This window comes from Drosophila tropicalis, unplaced genomic scaffold, assembly GCF_018151085.1.
Source record: "Drosophila tropicalis isolate 14030-0801.00 unplaced genomic scaffold, ASM1815108v1 contig_1133, whole genome shotgun sequence".
Classification (NCBI taxonomy): domain Eukaryota; kingdom Metazoa; phylum Arthropoda; class Insecta; order Diptera; family Drosophilidae; genus Drosophila; species Drosophila tropicalis.
In genome coordinates this window covers 2,766-15,448 of record NW_027172502.1, presented here as the reverse complement: position 1 = coordinate 15,448, position 12,683 = coordinate 2,766, and the positions used below count along the sequence as shown (strand labels likewise).

Sequence of the window (12,683 nt, the reverse complement as noted above, 5' to 3'; positions counted from 1 at the left end):
AAAAAAACATGTAAAAAATACATAAATTTACACACGCGAGTTTTCAGAATACCTAGCAGTGGCTTAAATCTGCTGGATGGCTTTAATGTCTGCTTAGCTGGTCTCGCGGAAATTCACGTGATCCTTGGTTGGGTGGGATCTGGGCAGTACACCGCTGTCCCCAATCCTATATCCATACTTAAAGTTGACTGCTTTGTAGGTTTCGTGACCAATCTCCCAGTCTTTGTGACCCATAAAAACAGCTACATACATTGTTATCGGGTCTCGTCCGTTGTAGATTGGGGTTATAGACTAAAAACCTTCTAATATGTGTCTATATAAATGTGCGCAATCGTCAGTGTCGGTTTTAAGGTTAAGATATTGGGAGAGTAAGCATCATTTTCACAGGTAATTTTTGACTTATTAATATGATTACGAGATTTGTAGTCCGATTTGTGTCTTGATAGTTTACTTCAAGGGTAGGCACCCATAGCAAATTATAGTTTTACCATCTGTGTGCATGTCGAAATCAACACGAAGTGCACTTGAGAGCGTAAAAACAGAAGTAGTCTGGTGCAGCATTTCGACTCGAGCGTTTTGTTGGATAAATACACATGAAAAAATTAATTAATTTAATTCTCTTTTTCATGAGATTTAGTGAGTTATGATGACCTTATCCAATTTTTGAGTTTTATGATTCGTTTTGTTGATAAAGTGTCCTTGAAGGCGGAAATGTAACTAAAATCTATAAGAAAACAGCCTAACGAAAACTTTGAGTTCGTTCTTAAAAAAGTTTATATCATTAGATAACTTTAAAAATGATCTCGAGAGAGCTATCAAAATATCACTTAAAGTCTGATTAAATTGCATTCCTTAATGAAATAACTAAATGGAGTATTTTTAAAAGAAAGGGTCTTTATATATGTATACTCTTATACTTTTGATAGAAGCTGCCTCTAAAACTAGATTTTTGTCAGATTGTTATACTCAAATTAAGAAGTTCATTATCAAAAACTATTTTTTAAGCATATCAAGTTTAGAGTTAGAAGTCCTAAGTTTTTATTGTCTTCCACAGGTTTTCCTTAAAGAAATCAAATCTTATTTCTTACTTACGAAATTCATGGAAGATAAACAAAATGTTGTTCAAATAAGAAATTAAAGTGCTTTCATATATGGTATATATATAAAATATATATTTAATTCGATTTGTCTGGCTTTTTGGTTAGAGTTATTAACAAATACACATTTATCAAAAAGAGGAAAACATTCACAAAAATTCCAAAATACATTTAAGGAGTATTCATTAAGACTATGCAAAGTGTTCATTATTGGATTGTGTATATCAGATCTTTGCCTCATTAATCTTTGGCATAGGCACTGGAGTATGTAATTGGGAGTAGTAATACTCTATAACTAAACTAAGAACTAAGAAGAGACTATACTAGGACGGCTTAGTAGCTAAGCTGGCAAATTATCAAAGCATTCTTTGCATCGTTTAGATTAATTTTGTTTACTCTCATCACTGATTCCTGTGGAGGCGGTGGCAACACTTTCTCCAGTCTGTGATTTGGACATGGGCTGGATCGATGGCTTTTCCTTGCGTCTGTCTTCGAGGAGTGGGGAACTGTCTGGACCCTGCTCACATACCAAAGTCGAGGCCTTAGATTTAAGATCATCGGCACTGGAACTGCGACTCTTGTACTCCTGACCATTGCCCTTGTGCTGGGTCTTGAGATCATAACGATCAGATCGTCGTTGACACCAGTTCAAAAGCTCTGCCACTGGCGTCCAGCAGAGTAGGAGCAGGCCAACTGCCAGACAAGTTCCAGCAAAGATTTGTCCTGCCAGCAGAACAATGGGCAGAACCTTCAATTGAACAGCCAACTCGGGAGTGATTCTTACTTTCTGCTCAAACCATATAAGAGGAAAGAATATTCTTGGGATATCTGTGTACAATGCGATTCCCTCGATGGGTTCAACCAACATGTTGACCTGGAAACGAGCTGCCACCTCCAAGGCAATGCCTGTACGCGGTTCCAGGACCATATAAAACTCATGATTCTCCTTTGTGGGATCCAAGCCTTCAACTTGATCCACATAGAATTGATCACCATTATAGAAATGTGGATAGGACATAAAGACGGGCGATCCAAAACGACAGGAACTTATATTCATGACACCCGAGGGCACACATTCGCCACCGCAAAAACAAAGATTCTCCGGATATAATGTGCCTAAATGATAACAAAGAAAATATATTTATACTTTAGAAAAATTTAACTATTCAGCCTCACCATTATCTACCGAACGTGGTCCTCCCGCGTACTTGAATCCCTTCAGTCCTTCTATTTCCATTGTTTCAGTGTAATCCAACGGAATAGTGCGACACATATCGGGGGGTAAAGAGACCCACACTGCCCCCTGGTTGCAATTGGGATGGTTGAAATTCACCCGCTGAGCCATTTGTCATCCCACAATAGGAGTCAAAGAAGCCGGTGTGTTCATTGAAATTCCAGGTATGCATTTGGCCCAGTTTATCGATATCATCGGCTCCCGTAAAGACATTAAATGTGCCCGTGAGATCGGCACTGCCATTTCGGGTATAGAACCAACCAAATTTGTCGAAAGGAACTTTAACATCATCGCCAAAAACTGGCATGGCAATGGCCATATCAATCATTATGTCATTATAGCCCGTGAAGAGGAGCTCATCCACCGACTTGCGTACCGACATTTGCTGATCGTAGAGCTTTAGGCCGACATCGACCATGCCTCGTTTTACACTATTCCATCTCTTGGCTGTGGCAGCAGCAGACTATAAGAAAGGAGGAAAGGAAATCAATAGAGGCTGATAAATGGAACCGAATGGAGTCACCTACCAATGCCACAGCATTTAGGGTTATAATCTCATCATCTAGACTGCCATTGCTACCCTCCGCATCGAAGTAGTAGAAACTTCTTTTCCTATAACTCACAGAGCTATTGTCGGGATGCCAATTGATGTCGACCTTATCCGGTTTCTCACTGAAACGATATGGGCCAACTTGCTCCAGTATGGGCTTTGTAGAGAGATTACCAAAATCCTCGGGATTTGTCCAATTATAAAGATATATATCTAAATTAAGTTCCAGCGGCGGAGTCTTCCAGTTCTCATAGACACGTGTGTTGGGTGACAAAGTCATTTCCTTTACAAAAATGAAAATCAATTTCAATTAATTGAACAAAAGCTTAACTAATTCGCCCCGAACTCTCTGTGGCATTGCAACCGAGCAATTGAAGGCGGTTTCTTCTGAGAGTCTCCCCACATCAATCAAATGTGCAGCTGGCTCTGATTTAACCATCCATCACTAGCACTTGCTCTTGACCCTTGATTTGGACCCAAAACACTAACCTTATGCATGATGCAATTGAATAAATCCTCCCAGAACATGCCACACAATATGCCGAACAGTCCCAGGCAAAAGCCAAATATGCCGATAATTAATTTTCGATGACTTTTTTTGTTGGCCCCACATGGCGGTGTTTTGTGTGGGCATGGCTGTGGGGTCGACGCCTCCAATAGTAATATGTCTGGAACTAAATGGACAAAAAATAAACTATTATTAGCCATGTGCAGATTAAGCCAAACCAAACGAAAGAAACGGAAGCGAAGCCATTTTAGTTACATAGTATAAACAGATGACTAACATTATAAATATAGAAACAGGAGTTTATCAAGCAAAATGCCATCTTAATGTCTACCAAATTTTAGATACAAATGGAAATTTTGTTGTTTCTTTCAATAGCAGTTTATTAAAAGTTTAAACAAAAGCGAAAATCGACTAACAAAATAATAAATAAGAGTTTTCCAGTCGCCAAAATTGATTTCAACTTCACTTGTTGCAAATTCACATAATCCAAACCTGAATATGAAAACTAAATATCACATCTTTTAGTAAAACAGAAACCTCAACATAGTTTAAAATCCTAATAATATTTCCTTTTAAAAAACTATTCTACACTGACTTCTTAGCTCTCTAGGCAAAAACCTAAATCGAATCGATAGAAAAACTGAACGAATTTAAATATATTTTAAAATAGTTTATTGGGAACCTGAACTAATTTGAATATATGCAAAAATAGAAAGTAGAAAATTTATTTTAGGACACTTTTTGTCGTTGGAGCACTGAAATTCGAAACTATTTTGGGTGTTTATTTTGAAACTTTACATTTTAAGTGAGTTAATTATATTTGATTCAATTGAGATCGGTGCTCAAACGGAACTGATTTAATTACTGTCTAAATCTTCTAGAATCATGCTGGCCAAAAGTCTTTTAGCCGAGGGCAAGTTAATAAGTGTAAGGAACAAATTTCATCAGTTGGTTGGTTCTAAGAATATTACAAATTTATTTGAGGATGATTACAACTCTTAGTTCTTTATGTTTTTCAATATATCGGTTTGGAAGTCATATATTTTTAGAAAGGATAATAAATATGAACACATTAATGGCATACAAATTTTATGTTTTCAATTATTTTAATATTCAAACGAAGGATTGTTTTAATAAATGCTAATTGGACTGCCTATAAAGGCTGCAGAAATTTTTCTAAATTCGTTTTTAAAGTGATTCACCTAACAAATTTCTTGATCAGAAGACCTATATAGTTGGATAAAGATCGATGGACAAATCGTCAATAAATATAGATATAAATTACATAATAACACATGCCGACATGATTTTTGCTGACGTTAACTTGAGAAGTGTTCTTAAATAATTCGGGTGTGCTGATTCTAACTGCATACTTGGTTTTTGGCTATCACGTCTAGATTTTGTGAAATCTAGAGATCTGGGGTTGGAAAATAGGCACCCAAAAAGTACACTATAGAAAGTTTAAAAAACATTTTTTCAGCTTTTTTAACAGATTTTATAATATTTTATGTAAGAAAATTAGTTCTTGTTTGCACATATAACTAATAAACAATTTGTTAGACGCAGCAGATTCCCATAATTCTTTATAATTAAAAATTAGACAATTCTTGGAATCCCTATAGCATACTTTTTGGTTCAAATTTTAATCATTATAGAACCATATCCAAAGTGTAAGATATTATGGCTTATAACAAAGGAATAACTCTTTGATATTTTGTAAATTTCTTTTCAATCAAGCCTAATATATTAATAGGATAAAATAATATTGTTTTTTTTTTGTTTTACATATATCATGGAATAATATTTTGCAAATGAGGTCATTTTGACTAATTTGAACGCATTTTTTCGAATTCCTAACGTGATGAAGAAAAACTGAGTACAGGTCCGTGATCAGCACCCCCCAATTACTATAGGAGATCTATTGAACTTAAAACACTTTTTTAATGACGTCAAAAATGTCGGAATGGTTTAAAACCCCGATAAACACATCGATTAAATTTATTCTTATAAGTCATTTGTTTTTAAAGAGTTGTTATTAAAATAGGTTATACCAATATGTAAAAGATTAAAGAATGCATTGCAACACGTCCTTTTAAGTTGTAATTTTCAAGGATATAATATCTAGCTAACTCGGACAAGACTTCGTGTACTTTGGCGCCGCCATTGGCCAATTTCTCTCTTATGGGCAACCTGGTGGGAAACGTATCAAATTGGCCTATTTCTGGTACGATTTAAGTTAAATTTAATATGACAGGAACGAATTCAAACACGCATAAGTACAGTCGAGCTTCGATTATTCGTGTTCCAATTAACCGTGATGGCCAAAGATCAGTCTGTTTTTGTTTGAAATGTTTCCACATTGTTTGCTTCGATTAAACGTGATTACCTCTATTATCCGTAAACTTTTTTTGCCTCATGTTTTCAGTAGAAAACTGTATAATCAAAATTGTTATTCAATAAATAGATTATCCGTCCTGCTTCTGCTTCCGAACATCACGGATAATCGAGCCCCGACTGTACTTAATCGGATGGCTTGAGCTGTTAAAGTCTATGAGATCCAGGTGTTCATATGGAAGGGAGAGACTCGGCAGTTGATGACGATCAGGAATATATATACGTTATTTAGTCAGAAAAGCTTCCATCTGCCAGTTACATACATTTTGACGCCTCTTATATACCATTTCAATCTATGGGAGCATGGTACAAAAAAGCCCATGAACTAATATTTCAGCAATTACGTTTTCTATTTCATTTTTAAGTGTGAACAATTATTTAATTTTATCGATATTTTCAATCGTTTTAGTCGCACGAAATGTTTACCAGAATAATTATACACAAATTACCATAATTTATATACGTATACTAAAAATAATTTTACCTAGTATATGTATTTTTATTTCAATTGAATTGAATCAATTGAAAGAGAAAAACGTGACTTTCAATTACATTTCACACTCATGTAAACTCAGTCCAGACAAACAGACTACATATATACATATACCTACATATATATAGGAATATAGACAAAAAGTATATATAAAAAGTCATATCAGCGGAGATAATTTCCGAACGTTGCCTGACGCACCGGCTTTTTAATTGAAGCAAGTGTTTTTCATATTTCAATCCAATTTTGGGATTTGAATTACAAATCAAACAATGACGATATCGACGCGATTTACTTGAATATATAATTCTTTCTCCTGGGGCGATAACAGGTTTTTGAACTTTGAAATAAGTACACATGTTAAAAAAAGACACAATAACTTTGGCCCTTCCAATTTGTAGTATATATACCAAATATATATGTGCCCATTTGTAATATTCCTCGTTCTGGTAATTTTCTTTCTCTCTCTTCCTCTCTCTCTGATATATCATCATAATTGAGTCTATCAATTGACCCCTCGGTGAGCTATGGACTGGGTCTTTGACACTCTACGTTTTATTGTACACGAATACAAATCTATATATATATATAAAAATACATATATATGTGGCATGTCAGAATGGGAGGTAAATTGATATGATTATGTGAATTTTTCAAATTTGTCGGCGTTTTCTCTTTTTTCGTGACATATTCTGTTCATATTTTTATGAAAGATTATTGAAGTATAATAGAGCAGGCGAACTTAAACTATTTTTAAAGTTCTTCCCCAAGGTTTAATTGAAATCAAGAGCAACACTCACTATATAATTGCTTTCAATTAAGTTTTCTGCTCGTTCCTTTTTTTTTGGTCTTTCATATTTTCATTATTAAATTAAGCATCTCACACACATCTTTTGACTTTAACGATTCCAATCTGCCTGCCCCTCGAATGACACACGAACGATACACTGTATCATATATTTTCGATGCAAATTTTTCGGGTAAGAAAGCATTGAACCCAAAGCTGAACTTTCTTTCTTTGCATATTGTTTGAGTTATATGGCCAAAGCCTTGAAGTCTCTGTCTGAAGTATACAAATAATGTGTTCAAATAACCAAGTTTTCAATACATCGCTTCCAAAGTCACTGGCAAAGTGTAAGCTAGAACTGAGGGCATTAATATTGAGGTAGGCATTTAAATAGACACTGTGGGTGAACACTCGAATGTGATTAACTATTCAAATTTATTCTCAGCTAATGTATACGAGTGAATACTCGAGTGTGATTAAAAATAAGTGCTTAGAAAGAATACCTCATTCCATATAAAGTTTTTGCTATAAAAGTCAAGAATTTGAAGAATTTTTCAAATAATTCTTTGGAAAAAGCTGAGTTGCTTATAATCTTAAATAAATTTTCTTTAAATTCGATTTAGGGACTACAAATCGAAGTCCTGGTGTCTATGAATCTTTTGAATTCAATACTCCAAATGACACCTTATGGCATAAAAAATAAACATTAGTCATTTTCCAATGATGTACTGATTTATATATTTTGATTTAAACTGTCTTCATTAAAGATTTATTTAAAAACCTTTAATACTTAATCAATTGTTCGTAAATTGAAGAGTTTCCACTAAGCTCTATTTTGCTAAAGTAAGTGATATTGGGGAACTATTTGCCTAATCTTAAAATTGTTGTTATGGTTAGAAGACCTTTTTATGTAGATATACATACATATGATTTCAAAAAATAGTAGTTGAAATAGTTTTTGTACTATGTATGTATTTCAAGGAAAGAAAATAATTTTTTTGATATTGACATTTTTATTGGCTTAGAAAAGGTTCTATGAATCAAAACCTTTACGTACAGTGGTGGTCAGTAGGTTAGCCCCTTTTTTTTTAATCTCTGATTGAATATGATTTTCTCGTCTCGTCTAATGAAGAAATTTTTTCAGTTATTTATTGGATATTATATTTAGATGATGATCCGTTATTATTGTCATGTCAGTTTTCGACGTTTTTACTGATGCATTTGAACAAAAAATCCCCGCACTAAAATATTCGGTCAATAGTTTAGCCCAGTCTCTCAAAAATCTTTAATATTATAGTTAATCATGTGAATTCTTTGAAGAAGTTATAAATCTAGGTAATCCAAGATAAACTGCTTACCAAAAATGTTCAATTTAGCCACCATTACTTATTTTGGGGCCAATCGAAATTTTGGGTTTTTATATGAAATTCTTGAGGTCGTTTGGCTTTACGCCCTTTTAAGATACCAATTTAAGCTAAAATACTTTTTTCTTAATCTAAGTATGAAAGTAAATTAAATTTCCCGCCAAATGGTACATGTTTTATAAAAATCCGACAAAAATTAGTTATCATTCAACGCCTATCATTTTTGAAAACCAGGTTAGAAAAATTGTAAATGAAATAAATAGAAATGTATGTAACTTTTGAAACATATTTTAGAGTGATTCCAAAAGTTTTAAGATATTTTAGAGAAAACAGGATAATATTTTGCATATTCTTAAAATGAATTTTTAATCATTATAGTTAAAAACTTAGGACTTTAAGTATTGGGGGACATTGTTCCTGAGAATTGCAGAAACTATAATTTGTCCATTCTGAATTGAATAAATGCTGAATAAATTTTCAGGAAATCCTTAAGAAATATTTAAATTTCCTTTACGTATGGGTCTGTTGCATTAATCCTTGAAATTTTGAGGATTAGACTTGATACTAAGATGAAATGGGCATATCCAGTAATACAAAAGAGACTTTAGCTAAATCAAAAAATCAAATATCTTCACTAGATTATCAGATTGTAATTTAGGGAATATTTTCTTGGAAACTGCAGAAAATGAAATCCGACCCTCTTGAAATGATAAAAATATAATAAAATAGTAATAAAAGCCTAAAGGAAGAGTTTAAATATCTTTCCCATATGACACTATTTAATCCTTAAGCTAAACCTTGAGATTGCGAAACATCCATATCAATAGAAAAACTTACAAATTCATTAGTTTTGCTTAATTTTAAAAGATAGAGATGCTATCAAAATAATGTATGGGAAAAATGTTCTGATCTAGAGTCGAATAACATATCTTTAAGTAAAGTAATTAATCTGTACAGTTATTTAAAGAGTCATATCCAAATCTGGATGTTAAAATTGAATCTCAATCTGCGACACTCTAAGAAATTTCGAGTTGTCCTATCAATAAGGCTTATAGTATCTGAACAAACTTTCAGAATTTGTTAAGTGCTGCCAAAAAAATAAAAACATTTGTCTAATCTCAATTGAGTTACCATTTACGTTTGATCGTTTCTGATAAAGTAAACAATGAAAAGGTTGCAATCTCTATTTTTTTGGTTTCCGACTGTTATAACACCTGCTCAAATTTCCAAACAAACCACAAGACTTATAAATTGACATTGGGAGTGAACCGCAGAAATAGCAAGTTTACAAATCTCGGAACTCAAGACCCAGATACATACATACAACCATAGGAAGAGTAATCGAAAATAGAGAAAACGCAATTGTCTGGTTAGAGGAAGAGATTGATTGATTCTAATGAGTTATCAGTTTGCCATTTGATATGTGTAAACTAAAAATATAATCTACAATCGATGCAAATGTGTAACTTGGGGGGCTTCAATTACGTTAAATATAATGAAATGTGAAGTCAATCTAAACAAAATAAAGAACTGCCGCATCGTGTGAAAAGTGAATTGAATTTGGCACGCAAATGCAATTAGTAATTGAAAGCTGCTGAAGTAGTTGAAAGCTGCATGGGAGGTCGTGGGGCAAATATATGTTTTGCTTAAGTCAAAATTCTTAAGAAATGGCAACCAAAAACTAAATATAGACAGCGCAAATAACTTGGTTACTGTTTATTCAACAGGTGTTTTTCATTGTTTGCATTCCCGAATTCACTGCGAAAATGCCAATTTAAACGATTTAAGTAGGTGGGTAGATTGTTTATAAGCTTTTTACTGGTCCCGTCTAGGCCGATTAACCAATAAAACCAATCAAGTTGAATTTATAATAATTTATATTTCATAATTGCCAGTGTAATCGTAATCTGGAAAAGTCTACTAGCGATTAAATGAAGGAGCATATACATATATGTCTATAAGTATATACTAGACGATGGTAGGTTCTCTTTTTTGAGGCACATTGTTACACTCACTTTGTTCTTTCTTTTTGCTTTTTTGTTGTTGTTGATATTTTTTGTTAAACAATCACTAAATAAATTTGCAAAAGGAAATTGTATAAGGCTAAGGACATGCTACTTGGGCACGCGTGTGTTTGGACGGGGACTTGGGGACTTATCACAGGAAGAACTCAAAAAACCGAAACGGGCGCCAAGAAAAATCAACTTAAACGGAATGAAATGAAATGAAACAGCCGTTGGATAGGACCGTTACTCGCCAAAGCTCGATTACGACTAAGCGGCGAGGCCGATTCTACGGCCAACTGGAGGCTACGTCGTTTTATATATATATTATGTGTGTTTGTTTTTTTTTACACCCGATGATACTCATCATGATGATGACGATGATGAAGAAGATGATGATTAGTGAGAGGAATATGATGAATGTCAGTCAAGTGCAATGCAGCCGGCTGCCTGGCTTGAGACAATCTTCAAATGTGTGTGTGTGGGTGGGTGGTGGGTTGGTTTGAGGGATGTGGGGACTAATTTGCGATTTAGTTTTCTGTCATTGAAATTTAACTACAACTGATTTCATTAGAAAGGAAGTGGGTTAAACTTTCTAGTTCACAACATAAACAAATTGTAATTGAAATATTCTGAAACTGATAACTAATCATTCTTATCAACTTGGCTAATCGTATTGATTAGCCCAAACGCATATGTACATACCTTGTTAGTACAACAAATCTTTACAGGAGCGGATAAGAAGGTTTAAAGGGATAGGGCATTTTATTTACCGCAAACTGAAAACCCGATCTTCATTTATTGAATTGAAATTTTAAGCTGATTCTAGTTCCCAATCTTAGAATCTGGAAGGCGATAATTCTTCTTTTGAAATACTTTTTCTAATGATCCATGGGGTTTAGGGGGTTAAATTGCTTATACTTCATTCTCAACGTTGGCTATTTGATATAATGAAGTTGTTGTATTCTTAAATGTTTACCACAGAGTTTTAAGCAAACTTGGCATAATTTTCATTGTTTTGTTTATCTGATTTTGTGAAGCCATTTCAGATAAACACGATGTTTGAGCTTAAAAATAAATAACATATTAATTTTGTTCTAAGAGAACAGATTCTTCTGATACTTCGCAGCTATGATTAAAGGTTTTTGAAGTGATGCTCAAGAAATAATAATTTTATAGTTCCTAACATTCAGAAAGTGGAAGTACCTTATTTGAAATTTACAAAAACTAAAGTTCCAAATTGACTCTACTTTTTTGCAATTTTAACCCTCTTTCACCCTGTGACTTTGATACTGATTGATTGATTTGGTACTGATAAAAGTGTGTTATAGGAAAATCGCCTTCTAATTTGAATCCTGGCTACGCCTTTAGTTCCCAGCACTTAATAATTCGAATAGATTTTTAAAATTTCAAAGTCAAGTCAAGTCGTTTGCAGCTTCATGTCTGTAGTAAAATTTAACATAATTTTAATCTGTCTTAAAGAAAAAGATGGAATCAGTAGTGTCTATTTATTATCTTCGTTCCGATCTTTCGATTGCCTTATTTCCAATATTATCAAAGTGATCGCCAGCAAGTTATTTAAAACCTCATTCACTACCTAATCCATCCCTGTCGTTTGCGGGTATGTAAAACAAAGAGAAACATATTTTTAATACCTATCTGAACACAAGTATTATCATATCGCACAACCACCCACCGAGTTTAGTTCACATAGAATTGGCTGAGGCAATAAAACAATCAAATGTCGTTGCACTAGTTGGATGATTGAGACCAGGCGCCATCCCTAATTCCCACCCCCAATCCCCCAAATTTACTTGGGTGACTATTCGGGTTTACTTATTGGATTATGCTTGCGTGTAGCTATATATATGTATATGGATTAGTTTTCGAAATAAGTTGAGCGGAATTAAATTTAGTTAGTGAATCGGATTGTGGTTGCATTGTAGCAATTGGGTTAATGGGTCGAAGTTAAAGCAAATAACTAGCTTATAACGTTATTTGTTTAAATAAACCGATAAGTCGATTACCCAACTGAGTGTCGTACATTTTAGCTGTGAAAAAGCTTTTCCCAATGCGAAAGCTTGACAACTGAGGGCGCTGCTCTTAGCAATTCATAAGAGACATGTTTGAATTCATCAATTTACTTGGTGGTGGATTTACAATCAAGGCTTTCGTTTGTTGCCTCCCCTCATTTAGTCTAGAATAACGTATACGCACGGTGTGACGGCTAACATGACTTTTGTTGAGAAATTGGCA

General features: G+C 33.9%; 1 protein-coding gene across 1 annotated transcript; it reads right to left on the bottom strand.

Moving 5' to 3' along the window:
* Positions 1 to 1,193: 1,193 nt before the first annotated feature.
* Positions 1,194 to 7,316, bottom strand: LOC137574512 (protein peste-like). Its single transcript, XM_068286855.1, is given in 7 exon segments — positions 1,194 to 2,213; positions 2,274 to 2,376; positions 2,378 to 2,794; positions 2,859 to 3,164; positions 3,371 to 3,481; positions 3,483 to 3,555; positions 7,074 to 7,316. Coding segments are annotated over 6 exon segments (1,704 nt in total). The 5' UTR covers positions 3,516 to 3,555; positions 7,074 to 7,316; the 3' UTR covers positions 1,194 to 1,479.
* Between the last annotated feature and the right edge of the window lie 5,367 nt (positions 7,317 to 12,683).